The sequence below is a fragment of the Aulostomus chinensis genome, chromosome 21 (genome assembly GCF_037954235.1).
Source record: "Aulostomus chinensis isolate RoL2024-O1b breed Wild chromosome 21, RoL_Achi_v1.0, whole genome shotgun sequence".
NCBI lineage: Eukaryota > Metazoa > Chordata > Actinopteri > Syngnathiformes > Aulostomidae > Aulostomus > Aulostomus chinensis.
This window is the reverse complement of record NC_141340.1, coordinates 19,292,618-19,312,849: the sequence shown is the minus strand read 5'-3', so window position 1 is coordinate 19,312,849 and position 20,232 is coordinate 19,292,618. Positions and strand designations below refer to the sequence as shown.

Below are 20,232 nucleotides of genomic sequence, written 5' to 3'. Positions count from 1 at the left end.
ATATATATATATATATATATATATATATATATATATATATATATATATATATATATAGTCTTTGTTTCCTCTTCTTTGCTATTTTTAGTCCATTCTATGGTAACAGTGCTGTGAATGTTTGTTGAGGAGAGTGCAATTTCCCTGGCGGAACGTCCAAAAGGGATTAATAAAGTAGTCTGTCTGTCTGTCTGTCTGTCTGTCATTTACTTGATAGAATTGCAGGCGAAACAATAACACGCTGTAGCAACGGCCGTTCACATAACAGACTGCTGGGTAGAGCCCGCGCATACCGCAATACAGGTTGGGTAGTACCGTAAATGCACTCACATAGTAGTGGAACTGTGGGTGACAAAAAATATATGGCAGTACATGAACAAAACGTTTACATACCTGCTGGAGAGACTGGTGAGGTGGAACGATACTGAGCCAGGGCCTCAGTGCAGCCAGCAGGGGACACTGCGCTGCTACAGTCCCCAGATGGAGCACGGCTTCAACCAGCTCACCATACCTGTCAAGTTTTGGATTTGAAAATAAGGGAAATTTTCTGGTGATCGCTGCAAGCCATCCCACCACCCCAATTAAGCTCCAGTATCCCTTACATCTTAAGACAGGTGTAAAAGATATCTAAAAACAACTTGTCAACCACTTACTAACTAAAATTAGGTGATCAGAATCTGATAGGCCTACCTTTGTTGACATTGAAATGCTGTGAAAATTCCTACATTATAATATCCGGGAACATCTCAGCTACACACTTGTTGAAGTCATCGCAGAAAGTAAAAGCAACGTTGTTTTTGGCACACAGCATTGCCATTTTAACCTCCGCATTTGTGACCTGGTCTGCCTCCGCGGTATTTCTAGTCAGAAATACTGACATCGCCTGGGCATGATTCCGTGCCTCGAGCCCGCGCTTGTGCTTGGCGGATTTCTCATGCTGGCTGACATCATTCCTTCCTCCGTGGGAGACACTAAAGTCGCTATTACAAATCCTACAGAAAGCGCGGCTATCCCCCTTTCTGCTCCTCATTAGAAAGGTAAATTCAGAGTTCCATTTATCGAGGTATTTACAGGAAGACTTAGTTTTTTTGGCAGGAATGCCTTCGGTGTCACGTCCGTGATCCATCTCTCTTTTGTTTGTTTCCCGCCGTCGGCACTAACCTCGCGACAACTGCCACCCAGACTACTGCAGGTGGCAATTCTCGCGAGGCTAGTGTAAGAGTTCAGCAGAGGATTTTTTTTTTCATTGTAATACGGGAGATTTACGGGAGAATACTAAAACGGGAGGAGGGCGGGAAAGAGGGGTAAAATACGGGAGTTTCCCGGCCAAAACGGGAGACTTGACAGCTATGCAGCTCACCCAGGAGTTCCTGAGTAAGACGCTGGCTGAATTACACCAAGCCTGGCAACTACACAGGTATGTCCTCAGGGAAGGGGGGTCATTTTTCACACATCTGTTTTTCAATTTGTGGTCATGGTCTCTCTGCTCCCTTCAGGGGAACTCACTGGGGTGGAGTCCCTTTACTCCCAGACAGGTGCTGTGCTGCTGAAGACTAGCTGGGATCCAGGCACTCTGGACCAGCTGGACAATGGGGATCGGGGATGACATGGCAGACGAGGAGGACATCCCCTTCACCTTTGTTCGTTGGTGTCTGGTGCTGAGCCTGCTACAGTGTACCAGCCCCCCTTTTTTTTCCTTCCTCAGGATGTCTGGACTAACCCCTTCAGAACACTTAATTCTGAAAGGGGAGCAGAACAGTTCCCCTCTCCACCTTTCTAATTCACCACTTATATCAACACTTGCTTCTGTTTTAAGATGTTTACCAGTCCTCGTCCCCTGACTCAACAGGTCTTTCTCACCTCTGCAACCTCAAACCCTGGGATTCCAAACATTTGTCTTGTAGCAAAACCCAGTAAACTCATAGACACCCATGCATATTAACATGTTTAGACTGCTTCTGTCTGTAGTTACGCTTCCCTTGCCTCTTCATTGTCATAACTCTGAACAATCTTATTCTCTAAGTGATTGCTATCCATTAGCATCTAAATTCTTGATTTTCATGATTCATCAATCACCACTCACAGTTGCTATACTATTGCCCTCCTGTGAGCCTTGACTCTCCATCCTGACCAGTGGAGAGAAGCCACCTTCCTCCTGAGAGGAGGAGCTTTGTCAAATCTTAGGGGGAGCTACGGTTGACGAGGAAGTCCTCCCCACCAGCTCGTTGGCGAGGAATCAGACACCGATGGAAGCAATCCAGCTGAGAAACCAAGCTGGCTGCTGCAATAACAAGGGTTCATGCTGCATCTACTCAGGCCTCGACTCCTCTCTCAGTACCAAACTCATCCTGACTCTGTAGAGCCTGGTCAGCCCTCCATTCAGTTTTTGGAGGTCACTATCATTCATCCTGCACACTTTTTTTTTACTGTCCACTTTGAAGCGCAGATAAATTGAGGCTAACTCATATGTGCTTTACTGTCTTAAGTGTTTTTTGTAATTGTATTAAATCCTCTTCAATTTCCAAGAGGTGTGTGTGTGTGTGTGTGTGTGTGTGTGTGTGTGTGTGTGTGTGTGTGTGTGTGTGTGTGTGTGTGTGTGTGTGTGTACACTCCCGATCAAAATCTTAAGAACAGTTAAAGTGGGAGCCTGAGATTCCACCTTCTGGAGTGTCTCTCAAGGTCTGTAATCCTTTGCTGGTTTATGTCCATGCGACCTGCCTCTTTGTTGATTTTTTTTGGTCCAAAGTGCCCACTCTTCCATTCACGTCTTTTATCTCCTCACATGCAAAGTCCACATTTTTTCCGACACCAGCAATTTGTAGCCCAACATCATCCATTCTCTCATTGATTAGTTTTGATAGGGTGGCAACAACCTCCACATCTGCTGCCTTTGCATGAATGGGCTTTTTTGGTGCCAGACACTGGCTGGGCGAGATGGGTAACGGTGGGAATTCGTCATCAATTCCTCCATTGGTGGAAGAACAAGCGAGGCAGCCTTATGATCATTGCACTAAGAATTCAGCGGTGAGGTAAAATTGAAATCAGTCCATGAGGATAATAGAAGAAAATATCTCAACTGTACAACAGATGTGTGTTTAATGACAGAATAGACTAACATGGAACTGTTGAGTCAAAGCATTGTTGACATAAAACTGGGATGAGCCCACACGTTCTCTTTTAGGTCATTTGCTTTAGCGGCTGCAACTTTACTCCTCACGCTGTCATGAGCATCAGTGTCAGGCAGCTATTCAGAGACAATAAAAAATGGTACATGATCAAAAAGCTCATTAACCAAGTGGAAGAATTTCATCCCAATAAGCTGTTTCCCTCAGGAGATGAAGGAGAGCAAACCAGAGCTAAAAAGGAGTGTAAATGTTGGAGCGATCTCACGCAGGTGGAGACAAATACAACCCTTAATTACGCCAGGGTTGCTGTATACATAGGCACCAGTCAACTAAAAAGTTTACTGTATCATACAATGTCAGTGCTTCAGCTAGCAACTACATCAGCTAATGCAGGTTGAATGTGTGAAGATCCTCAAGGAGCAGACTCGGGGTTCCTCAACTTTTCAGCACAGGATTGAAATAAAGATGCCAGTGACTTGAGATCCCCAATATCCATTCCAATTCAGTGATTATTGTTATGGCATATTGTAACTTTATTTCTTTTTAAACATTTTAAAGCATTTATTGATTTTGTGCATAGATCACCACTAATGAACGTGCTAATTGCCACAGTTGCATGTAAAATAAAGGTGGTTACAATTAAACCAGCTTTGTTTTATTTATCTGAAGTTGCAAGGCAACCAGAGGTGACCACAGTATGTTTTTTTAGCTTCAAAATTGAAGACGCCATTGCAAATTTCTACACTACACTCCTACTGCACTTGAGTTGAGATTTATCTGTCAGTGTCATCCCACATTGCCAAAATAATTAGAGCCTGAGCCCAAAGGAACTTTGGGGCGATGACCCTATTGTTTTTGCAACGTTTTTTTCTTTTTCTGCCGCCACTTTGAACCTTAACTTGACCCCTAAACACACTTAAAACTCACCACATTTGGCACGCACATCCGGTCTGGTGACTTTTTTTTTTAATAAAATGTCAAAATGAACCCCTAAAGTGCCAAAAATGTGCTCCACAGCGCCACCGACATCTCTAGAAACACGTTCTACAGCCCACCACTGCTCCTAGAAATGTCATAGCAACATGGAACCAAAACTCAATTATTCGTCTAATCAAGACCCACAAAAGATATGGAGACACTTGTGACCTAAATCCAACAGGAAGTCCACAATATGGACATGAAAGGACAATTTTGTCCCTATTTTGGAACTCGATCAAACGCTATCTCCTCCTGAGATAAGGAGGATGAGGACACTGTGGACACCTTTAGAAAGAAGCTAAAGACCCATTTGTTTAGTAATATTATTGTTCATGACGGAATCGTCCCCCTGTACCTGCCCACACAGGTCAGGAGGTCAAATGATTCCCTCTTTAAAACAGCTCTTCCATTGCATGGATGTGCATCCCAACAGTCAGAGCTCACAGATGCTCCTATTCCCTCCAGTGTGAGGCACTACGAGTGACTGATGAGGGTCAGGGGGATCAGGCCAGTCCAAATAATGGGTCTGTATGAGGTTGTTAGGGAGGGATAAGGGAGTGGCAGAGTTCAGGCTGTAGTTGTGCTCCAACTGTTGGGACAGGGCAGGACAAAACATGACATCCTGATGGCGTTAGGAGTGATTCTTGCAGGAACCAATCAATAAAAGTGGGTGGTGACCTGCTCATGTGACGCTCGTGTTGATGATTCCTGGGTCTCCTCCATGCTCATTTATCACGAAATGAATCCCTCTGTGTAAAACACCTGATGACTCCTGAGTCTTTCACATGCTGGCATCCAGGAAACTCCCACTGGAACACTGCTGAACAACTGCTCTGTTATGTCTCTCTATTAAGGCCTGTTCACAGTAGCATGAGGAAAAGAGGAAACTACAGGTTTCTGACAATGAAAATTTTGACTCATTTTTGGACTTGTATTTGTTTGATTTGCTAAATTTAACAGAACTGTAGTGTTGGGTCTTTTTGAAACTATGAAATTTTCTATTTATCTCATAAACTCCTATCCTAGCCAAGGTTTCAGGTATCATAGATCCATCCATCCATCTATTGTCTTCCGCTTCTTCCTGTTAAGGGTCGCGGGGGGGCCTATCCCAGCTGCTACGGGCGAGAGGGGGGTTCACCCTGGACAGGTCGCTAGTACTTCCATAAATATATATGCTAACTAAAAATATGTTAAAATATGACTCAAAAAGTTTGCATTTTATAAGCCCTTAAAGTCGGGGTGACACATTTCACCTACAGTAGAAACCAATGGGGGCGCTGTCTCCTCAAAAACAACTTAGTCTCAAACAGACGCTTCTCCAATCCAACCCTTGTGGGATCTCCAAGTTCTGTTCACTCCCCTTGTCCTACAGGGTCAAAAATGACCCGCTCTCCCACCCCCCCCCCCCAAAAAAAAGTAGCGTCATTGGATTTTAAATCCAAAATCTACTTTGAATGATCATCATGTTATTTATCAATTCATCTCAATTCATTTTTTATCATGTATTTTCGTGAGCCGAGATGGAATGTCCAACGAATATTCATTTGGACAAGGAACGTCAGTTTGGTTGGCTTTTTCTGATTCGCTCGTTTATCCGCCTGTTTTCTTTCATTGGCTAATGGAGGCAATGGATGTAGAAGAACATTGTCATGTGCAGGATGGGAATAACTAACGGTGTCATTCGCCGATGAGCTGTTTCGTACTCGGTCATTCCGAGTGGCATGTGCATCCTGCACATGACAATGTTCTTCTACATCCATTGCCTCCATTAGCCAATGAAAGAAAATAGGCAGATAAAAGAGCGAATCAGAAAAAGCCAACCAAACTGACGTTCCTTGTCCAAATGAATATTCATTGGACATTCCATCTCGGGCTCACGACCGCCCGCGTGTTGGCAGTTGATTCCGCAGAATTTTGCGACTAACAGGTAGCGGAGCCCGTCTCAGCAGGTCGCCAACAGCAAGTTGCTAACATGGCACAACAAGTTTGTGCCTGTGTTATTGTGGCGATCAAGATGTCAACGCTGCCCAAGAAAGAGTTGAGAAAGAAATGGTCGGACTTTATCCTTGGAACACCAGCAGAAAAGTACGAGGCTAAGTTAGTTGTGTGTTCGAATCATTTCGACCGCAGTGACTTTTCCAACTTTGACGCCCACGGCAGTGGTTTTGCTTCGAGGTTGTTCATGAAAACTGGATCTGTACCATCAGGGCAATCGACCACAAGCTGGTGAAACAGCATGTTGGTATTCTTCAACGGCACGGTGGTTAGCGCTGTCCCCTCACAGCAAGAAAGTTCTAGGTTCGAGTCCCAGCGCGGGTACGGGCTCTGTCTGTGTGGAGTTTGCAAGTTCACCCTGTGCCTGCGTGGGTTTTCTCTGGTACTCTGGCTTCTTCCCACCGTCCAAAGACACGCAAATGGGTTCTCTATGGCCCTCGGGCTTCCTCCCAAAATCCAAAGACAATAAGAATGTGAGTGTGAATGCAATGGACTGGCGACCTGTCCAGGGTGAACCCCCCTCTCGCCCGTAGCCGCTGGGATAGGCTTCAGCCCCCCGCGACCCTCAACAGGAAGAAGCGGAAGACAATGGATGGTATTCTTCATGCTTGTGCCCATTTCATCCACGCTGTCACACTCGCGCTAGCTGCTATACCTAGAGATTTAGCTTGTTGGAACAATAATCTCCTAGGCCAAGCATTAAACCGTGAATCGTAATGATAACAATATCTTATGTTCAACCGAGCCCAATTGTGCACAGGCGATTAGACTAGTTGTAGTCTAATCGGGGAAAACCAAAAGTAATGCACGCGCTGTCAAGCTAAGTTGCTCTCACTGGAGCCCAAGTATCCTATTGCCACTTGAGTCTCCGTCACGTGATTTAACTTGGGCGATGGCACAAGGGAACGTTGCCACTAGTACTTGAGATGCACCACGGCCCTCTAGGGTGGCCATTGCCTCATCGCAGAAAAGAAGGACACTTTGCGGCATCTAGTGAGGGCGGGGAAATCGCATGATAGAAATCTGGCGTATGACGATACGATGCAATTTTGAACACGATGACGATGGTATGAGGATGCAGTGATTCTGAGATAGCGTGTTGATCGCAATCTACGATATATCACGGTGTCTGTGAGACGAAGAGGAAAAAATATTCCTGAGAACAAGTATTTGTTCACAGTATTTGTATTTATTCAATACATGTCTTGCAAAGTGCAGTGCCACAAAGCAGAACACTGATGGCCTTTACGTATATTTAATTTGCACATTAAACATAAATAAATTCCAAAAATACACATTTCAGTTCTTAAACAAATTAAAAAAAACACGTTTTGCCTTTCAATTGCCGTCTTTCCTTTGAGTGCTAACGTCCACGTAACAGCGACAAAGTGTGCAAAACGCATGCGAATCGTCTTTGTTACTTTTGATGACGGACGCGGGCTCTCTTGACCTTTGGGCAATGAATGCGGTCCGTCCTCTCGGCTCGTCAACGTCCCGCTAACGAGGTGAGGCGCCGCGTGCACAGCTAGCACATGGGAAAGGGGGCGGCTTGTTTACATTTGCAACCAATGAGAAGTCAGATGATTGAGTGACACCATCATTTTTAACCACTCTCACACCATTGGACGATAGGCTGCGTTGCGTTCAAATGCAACGCCAAAAAAGAGGACAAATAAGCGTCCTGATGGACAAGGCATCTCAGTTCCGGACTGCCCTGCCTAAATCCGGATGTATGGCCGGTCTCCTGCTGGCTCAGCTTCACCTGGCCCTTCTCTGTAGTGGAGAGTGTGTGTAAACGGTAACATTACGAAGCGCCTCCAACAGGCTACCTTCAGTGTCGAATGGAATCTCCACTGTACGTACTCACTAACCTTTGTAAGAGGTAAAATAGTTGTTGAAAATATCAATTGGATTTGATAAGAGTGACACAGTTCACCAATGCTTGTCAAAATTCCACCAGTGATCGTTGTGGTTCTGTGCCAGAGAGGCAACGACAGCCACGAACTGTGCAGTGGGCCGACATGAATTCGGATGACTACCCCAGCGTCATTTAAGGTTTTCTTTATTACCACTGAACATTTCTGTAGAATGAGATGTAGTCGGACACAGTCCGTCACACAGCAGCATAAACAGATAATAATCATTTAGAACAGAAAATCAGTAACAGGATAGAAAAAGAACACGAATGAAGGATAGAGGATAGTGCAGTGAGTCCAGTGGTGATGTAGGCTTGCGAATTGAACGTCCATCACAAGTAAAGTGCAGGATGAGAGGTGCAACAACAGTCGTGCTCAGGCAGCCATCAGAGCTTTCACAGCCCTGGGGAAGAAGCTGTTTCCCAGTTTTTCTGTCCGTGCCCTCATGACCCTGAGCCTGTCAGAGGGAAGGGGGGTCAAAAAGACCTTGATCAGGGTGTGTGCAGCAGGGCTTTGGCAACACCAATATGTTTTTTTAAAAAAATATAAAAGGACACGGGAAGGTTATAATAGCGACAGCCACATTCTCTCTTTCTCTGTCTCCGTGCCCCAGATGTTCTCTGTCTGGCTCTTTTCCTCGTCAGCCAGAGGTCAGGGTGCAGTCCCTGCAACAGGGCACAGAATTTTTCTGTGGTTTTGCCGGCGCCGCCGTAGGAACTGTGCCCGTAGTCTTTCCTCAGCGGCAGGCCACAGAGCTGGCAGATGTGCGTCTTGTGAGGCTTGTGGGTGTTTCGGGCGGGGGCTCCCCCGCCCTCCTCCTCCTCCTCCTTCCTGATGCGCCAGGAGGTGGTTCTGGGGATGGACGGCGCGCTGCTCTCCCACTCTTGCTGTAGCCACTGCTCTGCAGTCCTCTGTCCCCCGTCCGCCATCGGGCAGAAGAAGCGCCCCAGTAGAAGGCGTGATCTGAGTTCAGGTGCTGTGGTTGCCCGCAGACGCAGCAGGGGTTCCCCGGGGCCATGTCCGGGTCGGTCCTGGCGAGGAGCTCCCTGTCCTCCTCCTCCTCCTTCTTCTTCCTCCTGTACAGGGTCACCCTGGTGGCAGCAGGGGGCAGCTGCCCAAGAGCGGCAAGCGGCGACGGACGCAACCTTCAGCCGCCACCGCCGCTTGCCGCTCTTGGGCAGCTGCCCCCTGCTGCCGCTTGCGGCGTCTCCTTCCTCTCCCATTCCTGGCTGGCTCTGTATGTCAGAGGAGGTGAACCCTGCAAAAGACACACAAGTATGACTAATATTCCGCACGGAGCGACACAGGCACCAGGCTGTGGACACACACCTCGATCAGAGTCCTCCTCCTCCTCCTGCTCCTCCAGGTGTTTGGCCTTGAACAGATGCTTCCTAGGCTCCATCGCGAAGGCTAACGGAGAGAGCAGAGGTGGTTTGGGCTTGTTTTATAAGACTTTACTCTGGGCTCGTCAGCCTGCTCACCTTTGAACGATCATTGGCCTCCCTCCCGTGGATCCTCCCCATTGTTCTCTCACCTCCGCAGGCAGCACAGCAAGAGCCAGTCCTTCGGCGGGGCGGGAGGAAGGCAATCGTGTTAACAGCCACCATCTCCTGGAAGAAAAAGGTGTCGTAAGAGACAAAGACATTCCCAGGAAAGTGTCCAGTCTGGACGTCGGGTGATCTACTTAAAGTGCGAATACTGAGTGGCTGCAGGGAGGGGAGCCACCATCACGGAGCCAAAGAGCCACACAAGCGTGAAACCAGCTAGACAGACACTACAGCTGTCAGTGGCTGTCAAAGATCACGCAGATCAACAAGGTTTAGACGCTGAAAGTAAGCAAGTACCTGTCAGCTGGATCTTGGGGGTCCCGGCAGAAGGTTTCGACGGATAAGATGCGGGAGGCAGAGCGATGCCGGCCGGCCGGCCGCGTTACTTCTGCAGATGACGAGGAGAAGGAGAACAAAGAAAGTGTTGGCAATGAACAACAACAACAACAACACCAACACAATTTATTTTTTGTCGACCAACGCACCTTTTTGGGGTCCTTGCTCCTCTTCTCTGCCAGCCAGTCCTCCACGGTGCGACCCTCAGCCCGAGAGCAGAAGGGCTCTCCTCTGTAGCGGCTGTGGCCGTACTCTTTAGTTTTCAGCTGGACCACAGCGCGAGCACAGGAACTGCGATGGTGACGTCCTGGGCTTTTTGGGGAGGAGAGCACCTTCTTCCAGGGCCCGATGCGCCTGCTCCTCGCGCCACCTCCTGTGGAAGGCTGTGCTGCGGGGTACAGGATGCGGGGAGGCGGACGGTGCGGAGGCGGCGCCAGATGTCGACGGAGCCTGCGAGGTGGAGGGCGATGGCGCCTGAGAGGCGGATGCCGATGGTGCGGTGGAAGAGGAGGAGCGGGTGGCAGATGGAGCCTGCGAGTTGGAGCCTGACGCAGCAGCAGATGGGGTGGCGGTGGAGGAGGTGGTGGTGGCGGCGGTGGCGGCTGCTGCTGCTGCTGCAGCAGTGGTCCTGTCACAAGCCTGGAGGGCACAGAATACTTGTGGTGCCAGGGGCCCACGGTGTGTGACTGGCCGACCAGACGTGTCCTCTGGATGCTGCATTTTCAGAGGCTGGAGGGGCAGCGATGGCTCCTGCAGAAGAGCCCTGGCAGACGGTAGAGGCTCTACTGCTTCTGTGGTCATAATGCACCCTGGCACACTGACAACAACAGCTTGTGTCCCAGCCAACTTGCAGCGCTTGTTGTACCTGCCACGGACAGAGGAGAGCCGACCATGAGGATGAGGGGGAAAAAAGCAGTTAAGTCTCGTCGATCGACGGGTGGGTACGATGAAGAGAGCGCGGGACTCTTACCACTGCGCCAGACTCAGCTGGTTCACGTGGAACAGCTGAAGGGGGCGGCCGCCATGAGGTTGGGGCTATGGAGGACGATGTCCCTAATGATGGTGTAGTCCCTCATGACGGCGCCCCAGCGGTTGATGCGCACCCCGGCGAACTTCCGGCCCTCCTGGTGGATGTGGGACAGCTCCACAAACATTGCTTCCACCAACCAGCTGATGCTGGGAAGCTGTGACGCACCCTCCCCCTGTTCGCGGTAGAACCTGAACGGGGAGCAGAGAGAGACGAGTATCAGAGAGGAGAATCCATACCTTTGCCGTGTGTTGTGACACTATGATCATTATCAGTATTATAACTATTATTATTACTATTGTAAGCGATTGTTCACATCATAATATTGTTTCCTGAAACTGCTGATGAGCAGACTGCCGCTGGAAACGACCAAACAAACATCTGCAGATGACGTCGGTGGGACAGGAGGAGCGCATATGAAGAAGTGACGTGTGAAATTCTCAGGGCATACCGCTTGACGCTGTCCACCCCTGCGGTGCTCGCGTGCCTGGAGGGTCCAGCCTTGAAACCACCATGCACGAGCCATTCCTGGTGGCGAGGAGGGAAGGAGATAGGGGCCTCATGGTCGTGCAGCTTCTGCCAAAGCGCCACTATCTCCCTCACCTGCCGCTCCGTGATGAAGGCATTGTGGCGCAGCTCCACCTGGGCGTGTGCCAGGCGCACCAGGTGCTGGTAGCCTCCTCGGCCGTCAGGCCCCAGGACTTCCTGCAAAAAGCAGAGCGTGGGGTTGTTAAGGCTTTTGAAAGTGCAGGGCCGCCATGTCAACACACGGGGAGGGAGGCAGGCGGGTGGCATACCTCTTCCTCCTTGGAGGGCACAGCACCAGACGCTGACGAGGTGCTGGCAGTGGCGGCGGCGGGCAGGGGTGCGCCAGGCTTAGGCTGTTGTGACGAGGGCAGCAGCAGATCAAAGAGATGAGTGGCAGAGAAGAAACCAATGTCCCCCAGATCCTCCTCCTCCGCCACTGCCTCCTCCTCTTCCTCTTGGTAGCCCTCGTCAGGCATCTCAGCCGCCTGTTCCGCTTGGTCCAGCTGGTCCGGAGTATCTGGATCCAGGCCAGTTCGCATCAGCACGGCGCCCGTCTGGGAGAACAGGTACTCCACCCTGATGAGTTCCCCTGGAGGGAGGAAAGACAGGCCATGACCTCAAATGTTTAATAGGCACGTGCATGCGTGTCAGTGAGCGCTCCTCCCTGACAGCATACCTGTGTACTTCCCGGGCGGGATGTAGTTTTCAACCAGCGTCTGACCCAGGAACTCCTGGGTCAGCTGGTTGAAACCGTGCTGAAACGTGGCGCTGTAGTAGCGCGGCATCGTCCGGCGCTCTGGCTGAACCGAGGCCCTGCCTCGGTTCTCATTCCACCACACCAGTCCCTCCAGCAGGTACACCTGGAAGTGGAGGGCGCTGGCGCTCGTGCCTGCAAGGCAGGGAGGAAGGGGAGAAAGAAGACCCAAAGACCCACGGACCCAAAGAGCGTGAGAGATGAAAGATGCATTTCATGACGCGTCTCACCTGGGATGAAACGGCACTGGTGGAGGTGGAACGACTCCAGGGAGCTGGAGCCTCTGGCGCAGCGAAAGACGGGAAGCTTGACCCCCGCTCTGGTGACTTCCCCCACTTTCGCATACAGGCTCACCCCCTCCGGATCCTGGATGCAAGCCAGGTGGCGACGCTGCGTCCTCCAGATGTCCTCCATCCTGCCGCGGTCAATGAGCGGGACACCCATGGTGTCCGTCAGGTCCCAGAAGGAGTCCAGCAGCTCCTGGATGAGCTGCTCCGTCACTCGGGCTCCCCTGGTCCGACGGCGGCAGTGGCGGGCCAGCTCCCTGGGCGTGGGTGTCACCCTAGCGTCCCTCCCTTGCTGGGATTGCTTGGCCTCCACCAGGCGAGCCACGTCCCCGCCGTCCCACTCAAACACGGCCAAGGACAAGCGGGCCATGAAGGTGGGGTACAGCTGGTGGCTGTCAGTGGTGACGCCTCCTGCGAAGCAGCGCATGAGGTGCCACACGTCCAGGCGCACCACCAGCTGCTCCCAGCCTGCAAACATGGCCACCACCTGCAGAAGGAGAGGAAGATGCGTTGGAGGAGGAAAACTTGACATGTGTACGCAGGCACCGACACTCTCTCGCTCTCGCTCACACACACACACTTCCACCCCTTACTTTGCAGCGTGTGCCGCCCGTGGTGCAGCAGTCCTGGTCCACGTACAGGAACCGGGGAGGGTCCTGTCCAGCCACCCTGTACCTCTGCACCAGCCCGTCCGCCATGGGCGTAAGCCCGTCCCCCTCGGCGGCGGTGAGGACGGAGATGAGCACCTGCCCGTGCTCGTTGCCCACATTGGTCACCCACTCTGCCGTCCCGGCGCCTTCCCCCGCAAGCTTCTTGGTCATCTGCAATGGAGGAGAAATGTGAGTAATTCCCTCCTGTCCCCCCCCCCCCCCCCCCCCCCCCCAGTCACCTGTTAGCGCCAGTCAGTCCACACTTGACCAAAAATGTGACAGCTTGCCTTTTTGGTGGAGTCCATCTTTATGATGTCTCCCAAGATGGACATAACCCTGGCTTTGGTCTCCGTCAGACGAGGGAGGGCTTCTCGTACGTAGACGGAGAGGAGCCAGTGGACAGAGGGTGCCGGGTGCATGAGCGGGAGCGACACGCACCCGGGCTGTTGTTGGAAACCCGGCACCCCGAGCTTGCGCAGCACCGACAGGTACAACATGGACCTGGTCATCCAGTCCCGGCAGTGCTGCTCCTCCAGGTAGGCGCCGAGGCGGGATGCCGAGTGGTCCAGGGTGCGCTCCTTGAGCTGCCTGATGACCGCTTTGTCACAGGACAGCCTGTCAAAGAAGGATGGAAGAACTGAATGTCAAACAGGCGTTATCACATGACACCCCGACGCCAACAACAAGTGCTACGATCGTAAAACGCTGTCAGTATTCAGGCCTGCGTTTCATGCGTTTTCACGTCCCGAGTGTGTTGTCGTGCCGCTGTGCTGCTCCACGACACAGGGCGCCCAGGCTGCGTACTTCCATTTGCACGAGCCGTACTCTAGGTATTCAGTGCCCATGAAGTACCAGCCCATTGCGTCCAGGACTCTCCGCACTGTCCTGTAGAGCCCAGCTCCAACCAGTCTGTGGCTGCAGTCGGGGCACACCAGCCTGTATGCCCACAACTTGTAGGGCAGCCAAAGGCAGGAGCGGCTCTGATAGAAGGCGTGGTGAGAGGCGGGGGGCTGCGCGTACAGCGGACGGGGCCCGGGAGGGTGCCACCACATGCGGAGGTCCGGGGTGAGGGCCAATCTCCCTCTGGCGTCGCACGTGAAGAGGGCCTGGCCCAGCCATTCCTGGTTCTCCTCCGGCAGCGTCTGCCTCCAGCCCTTGGGCAGCAGCTGCAAGCGTCACATTGATCATTCAGCGGTTATGTCGAGACACCGATCTCTAGCTTTTAGGTTTCAGCTCTTTGACACGCATGATATACATCTCTGTACCTGTGCACCGGAGGAGGATGGGGCAGGGGTTTCGGGCCGTCCTCCTTCATCCCCCACGGGCTCGCCAGGGGGAGGGGGGGTCCGGAAGAGGGAGGGTTTGGGTGGAGTGACAGCTGGCCCAGTGTCACCAATCTCTGTAAATGACACACAAACACACAAGTGTCACACACCAGGACGTGTACACACACACACCACGAGTCAACATTCACTTACAAGACTCTACTTCCACGGCAGCGGTGAGGAGATCTGTGTCGGAAGGCTCAGAGGGGTCGACGGATGCGGCGCCTGTAGTCACACGTGGAAAAGAATAAGTACACAAGTCAAGTGCGCTCACACGGGCGAAATGTGTAGAAACAGGAGAACGTACAGGATGAGGGCCGCTGTGCCGGCTGGTGGGAGGAGGCTGGTGCTGCAACCAGGGTCACCTCCGGCCTGGAGCACACGGGTCTTCGCCTCCTCCCTCACCAGGTCGGCCTTCTTGACCTGCGTGACCTTCGCTTTCCCAGCTTGGGCCAGCACTGTCGCCGCAGGCGTAGGAGCCAGGGTGAGCTCGGTGGATGTTGCTCCGTGAAAACGGAAGTTGGGTTTAAATGCCATTCTGCAAAGAGTCACGCAAAACACCCTCTTTTAGCATGACGCCTGTAGTCAAACACACGCACATGGGCAGGCGCACACACGACAGAAAATGCACTCTTTGTCACACACAGCGCCTCCCTCATTCATTCGTTCATTCATTCAAGTATAATGAGCAATGTATGTTCATCAACAGATTAAAAAAAATATCAATATATAAGTAAATAAATATGTCGGAACTTTAGGCGTCCATGGCGGCGGAAAAAACGCCGTACCTCTGTCCTGGTTTAGACACACAAACAGGAGCTACACGTTCGGACACGACACCCACATAAATATGTGGTGTTCATTGTTTCTAGTAGGACGTTTGCATGGAACCGATATCAAGTCTCATTTTTTCCATTCGTTCGTTCCTTCGTTCGTTCAAACGTACAGCGCAAAGTCTGCTAGCAGAAGCCGCAAACCTCAAAACAGTCCCAAGAAATAACAACGCCAAGTAGTTCCTCATTCGGTGTGAAAAAGTGCAAACAGTCGCAAGAAATATCAAGGATAAGACACCCACAAAGTCTGTCATTCGGCGTGGTAAAGTTTTTGTGAAGTTTCTGGTCTTTGTAGAGCGAGGAAGAGCGCAGCGTGACTTACCTGTCGGAGTCGCAGAAGAACAGTGACGGAAAACGCCGAGCGCACCAGGAAAAAGGTAGCCAGATGCCGTCGACCAATCAAATCATCTGCTGGCTAAAGCGAGCCGCCGATTGGCTGGCTGCTAAATTGGACTCTTCGTTGGACTGGAGTGCCGAAGAACGCGATCCTGGGGATCGCTAAGGATGACACCCAAATTCGTGAAGCGTTCCTCATTTTCTATTTTGCCTGATGGCCTGAGGCGCCATCTTGTGGTTAAATAAAAGCAGTAGACTTCTACCACAGTAGACTTCTCTGATTTCTCCAGCTCATTTTGTTTGGATTCAATACCAGTTTGTTCTTTTTTAGCGATTTATAAAATAATACATCTTACAAACAACACATCCTTCCTACATCAAGGCCTCATCTCATTCAGTCCACAGTTGTTTGCTTTGCTTGAGGCGCCATCTTGTGGTTAAATAAGAGCACAACACTCCTGGAAAAAAAAGAACAAATCAATGCAAAAAACCCTGCAAATTCAATAATCATGATTTGAATCACAATGCATCAAAGCTAAATGACTAAACAGCTCTTAGAATTTTTTAACAGCATCCTGAATATAATTGTATAATTTGTATTGGATCATGTATTTCTATTAACTTTGTTCTAACGTTTTCTCTTCCTGCTGTTCTAACTTTGCAAAAGCCAATCGGAGGCTTCTCTCCGACCGGGAATAATTTTATTGGTCGGCAGGATATAGACAGGGACAGGCTCGGTGGTGCAGTGGTCAGCACTGTCCCTCACAGCGAGAAGGTCCCGGCCCGGGCACGTGTGGAATTTGCATGTTCTCACTGTGCCTGCGTGGGTTCTCTCTTGGTACTCATGCATGTCTGGGTAAGACATCCAAATTGGAACGAGGCTAATTGAATACTTTAAAATGACCGTGTGAGTGTGAATGGTTGTCTGTCTATATCTACTGGAGCTGTCCAGCGCTAGAAATACACTGTAGACATCCCCCTCCATGCAGCAGTAAATGTGCGAGTGCGAGTGCGAGTGCTTGGCGTTGTGTCCGTGTGCGTGTCAGCTGCGCGGGCCAGTAATTCAGCGAATTACTACACCCCCTGCCAGTAGAGGGCTCCATGTAATTACTGCTGCAAAGGAAACCACAGCTGCGTGAAGCCGGCTCGGGGAAGCGGAGCTGTCTCGGAGAAACGGCAAAAAGCAAAGACGTAGCCAAATGCAGCGGGACACTACCAAAACTGTCGCAATTTTTTACTTTCTCTGAGACAAAACAGCTTGAAAAAATGTCAGCGAGCAGCCCCAGCCTAAGGAGCCAGAGCTTGTTACGGCAGAGTGGGCAGACTCGGAGCCGAGTTCCAGCGGGCTAGCTCAACGAGTTACCGCAGAACCAAGTGCCGCAAGCCCAGTGGTGGAGGAGCAAAGCGCTGATGCTCAAAATGAAAATTTGGTGAGTCCGCAGCCTGACGGCCCTCCATCTCCCCCAACTACGAATGAATTGGGACCGGATGATGACCCGGCACTTTTGCCAAAAAAATATCAGTGACAGCGAGCGATGGCTGATAGTGTTGAGAGGACCTGTTCAAATCAAAACCGACTTTTTAAAAAATACAGACAGTCGGAGGTTCACATGTAGTAACTACTATACATTCATGGAGAGTGGAGGGAAGATCCATAGGTCCTGGCTTGTTTACAGCAAAGGAAAGGACTTAGTTCTCTGCTTTTTTTGCTGGTTGTTTGGAGATGGGAGCATGCGTTCACAGCTGAGTTCCAGTGGTTTTAATAACTGAAACAATCTCCAGGCTAACCTCAAGGCACATGAAAGGTCCCCTGAACACATTAATGCATGGAAGGCTGGCACACACTGAGAAATCATCTAAAGTCTGGCACAGCAATTGACCGTTAATCTCATTAATGCTGAAATCAGTTTTATGGCCATGGAGAAGATCATAAAACAGCACATCATCAGAGCAACCGACCCCCTGATGGACCCATTCCAGTTTGCTTATCGTGCACGCAGAGGCGTCGAGGATGCAAAAATCTTCATCTTGGACTCCATCCACAAGCACCTGGAGCTTCCTAACTCCTCCGCCAGACTTCTGTTCGCTGATTTCTCATCAGCATTTAACACACTGCAGCCCCACATCCTGGCCACCAAACTCTCCTCCTGCTTCCATCTGGACGACCAGCTTATACTGTGGATTCTGGACTTTCTGACCAACAGGACTCAGAAAGTTCGGGTCAACAACTCCCTTTCGGACCTCCGCTTCACCTCAACTGGCTCCCCCCAAGGCTGTGTGCTCTCCCCCCTGCTCTTCATCCTCTACACAGATGACTGCCGATCCACACAGCCCAACTGCCACCTGGTGAAATATGCTGACGACACAGTTCTCCTGTCACTGCTGTCAGGCCCAGCACAACATCATGGACCCGCTCTTCAGGAGTTTGTAGAGTGGTGTGACAGCTCCAAACTAGAACTGAACGTCAGCAAGACCAAAGAGATGGTGGTGAGCTTCTCCAGCAAGCAGAGGGATCTGGCTTCTGCTGTCATCACCACCATCCACGGGAAGCCAGTGAAGGTGGTCGAAGAGTACAAATACCTGGGCACAATCTTTGACAACCTCCTGAACTTTTCTGCCAACACAGAGGAGATTCTCAGGAGGTGTCACCAACGACTGTTCCTCCTCAGGAAACTCAATTCCTTTGGAGTCAGCGCGCCCATAATGATGACTTTCTACTACGCCTTTGTGGAACGCATCATCACATCCTCCATAACCTGCTGGTTCCACTCCCTCAGCCTCCAGAACCGGAACAGACTGCAGCGCACTGCATCAGTGTGCTCCAGAATCATCGGCCTGCCTGTCAGAACTCTTTCACACGTTTACAGCCAACAGGTCCTGAGACAGGCAGCCAAGATCATCAAAGACCCCTCACACATACTCCACTCTGCATTTGAATGGCTCCCCTCTGGGCGACGCCTCCGCTGTGTGGCCTGCAGAACTGAGAGGAGGAAAGCCACCTTTGTCCCCAAAGCCATTCTTTTCTTTAACTCCAGCTGCTAACACCTTCCCCACACCAACACCCTACACACACACATCTACATACTCTCCCCGGACTACTCAATATCCTGTCTTCACTGTTACACTGTTTATACTGTTTACATTGTCTGCACTTTATTCACTCACTCCAGTCACCTTACTCTTCATTCTACATTGTGTACATACTCTATGTAGCATATTTATTGTATTTTTATCTTTAATCTTATTTTTATTCTCTTATTTATTCCCACTGTCATGTCCGTTTTTTTTTAGTTTTTTTTTTATTGTTTTTTAATGTCATGCTGCTCAGTTGTACCGTATTTTAATTGCCCCTCGGGGATAAATAAAGTCATCTGAATCTGAATCTGAATTGTTAGGTGGAAGGAAATTCTGCACAGATTACTTGCCATCGTCAACTACCTACCTGAACGTAACCTTGCATTTCGAGGCCACAGAGAAAAATTATACGAGCATAGCAGTGCCAATTTCTTGGGTCAAGTGGAGCTTATGGCCAAATTTGACCCAATGATGAAGGAACACCTGAGGAGGATTGAGGAGAAAGAGCTGGCTGAGACATACCTAAGTAAGACTATACAGAACAAATGAATTGGCCTTGTGGCACAGTGCACCACTAAAGCCATAGTGGACAGAGTGAGGAGGGCCAAGCACTACGCAGTCATCATGGACTGCACTCCTGATGTCAGCCACAATGAGCAGCTGTCAGTAGTTTTAAGAATTGTCAACTGTGAGCTGACAAAGGGAGTGTCCATTCATGAGCACTTTGTGGGATTTCTTGTTGCTGAGGACACGGCTGGCAAGGGCCTGCTAAACCTATTTTTAGTACACCTGGAAACTCTGAACCTGGATCTTTGTGACCTCCGTGGCCAGTCCGATGACAACGGCAGCAATATGCAAGGAAAGACGCAGGGGGTCCAGGCAAGGGTCCTAGGACGAAACAACAAAGCACTGTGTGTCCCGTGTGGCAGTGACACATTAAACCTGGTGGTTGGAGATGCTGCCAAGTCTTCTGTCGTATCTTTAGGGTATTTTGGATTATTGCAGCGGCTTTATAATTTGTTCAGTAGCTCTGTTCACCGCTGGACAATTCTCCAGAAAAACGTTAAAGACTTGTCCATCAAGGCTTTGTCCACAACAAGATGGGAGTGCCGGGTGGATGCTGTGCGCTACCAGCTTCCTGAAATTTGTGGATGCATTGGCGGCTCTGAAAGATCATGCAAAGGAGGAGAAGGATCCAGAATGTGTCTCCAGCGCTAAAAGCATCATGGAAAACATGATGAAATGGCCTTTCATGGTGAGTACTGTTCTATGGTACAATGTGTTTAACCACATTAACAGAGTCAGTAAAATCTTGCAGAGCCCCAGTGTTTCAACTGAGACGGTAAGGAGAGCGATCATGGCTGTGGCAGACTATCTTGAGGAATTTCCAGACTCTGCAAAAGCAGATGCCAGAGAGATAAAGGAGAAGATGGAGGTGGAGATGAGCTGGCCTTAGGTATGACAGATAAGGACCAAAAGGAGGTCAAGCGGCGTACAGCTGCCCTCCAGAGGAGTGCCGGCCA

At 50.3% G+C, this 20,232-nt stretch overlaps 3 protein-coding genes across 4 annotated transcripts in view; 1 reads left to right on the top strand and 2 right to left on the bottom strand.

Annotated features, from left to right (window-relative positions):
- LOC147241955 (uncharacterized) overlaps positions 1–20,232 on the top strand; it is a 184,751-nt gene that overhangs the window by 116,391 nt on the left and 48,128 nt on the right. The gene's annotated exons all lie outside the window — the stretch shown is intronic.
- Positions 7,304–12,869, bottom strand: LOC147241959 (uncharacterized). 2 transcript variants are annotated; one of them, XM_086192059.1, is made up of 10 exons: positions 12,434–12,869; positions 12,126–12,338; positions 11,719–12,038; positions 11,373–11,626; positions 10,865–11,112; positions 10,044–10,759; positions 9,856–9,946; positions 9,493–9,621; positions 9,341–9,421; positions 7,304–9,269 (listed from the first exon to the last, which is right to left on the bottom strand). In XM_086192059.1, exons 1-5 carry the CDS (start codon positions 12,858–12,860, stop codon positions 10,887–10,889), a joined length of 1,440 nt encoding a protein of 479 aa, XP_086048185.1. In that variant the 5' UTR covers positions 12,861–12,869; the 3' UTR covers positions 7,304–9,269; positions 9,341–9,421; positions 9,493–9,621; positions 9,856–9,946; positions 10,044–10,759; positions 10,865–10,886. The 2 variants fall into 2 exon arrangements, with proteins under 2 accessions (XP_086048185.1, XP_086048186.1); XM_086192060.1 differs by having other exon boundaries at positions 9,546–9,621.
- On the bottom strand, positions 12,873–15,752 carry LOC147241958 (uncharacterized; the record flags this gene model as incomplete). Its single annotated transcript, XM_086192320.1, has 8 exons — positions 15,621–15,752; positions 14,773–15,003; positions 14,619–14,690; positions 14,406–14,539; positions 14,161–14,306; positions 13,428–13,755; positions 13,084–13,311; positions 12,873–12,977 (listed from the first exon to the last, which is right to left on the bottom strand). Coding segments are annotated over exons 5-8 (693 nt in total), but the record flags the coding sequence as incomplete, so codon positions are not given.

Coding starts and splice junctions, on each gene's coding strand:
- LOC147241959 (XM_086192059.1), bottom strand. CDS start 12,860: ATGGCCCGCTTGTCCTTGGCCGTGTTTGAGTGGGACGGCGGGGACGTG. Junction 11,627..11,718: donor TGCCCTCCAAGGAGGAAGAG/GTATGCCACCCG, acceptor TGCTTTTTGCAG/GAAGTCCTGGGGCCTGACGG. Junction 11,113..11,372: donor GGGGTGGACAGCGTCAAGCG/GTATGCCCTGAG, acceptor CTCCCCGTTCAG/GTTCTACCGCGAACAGGGGG.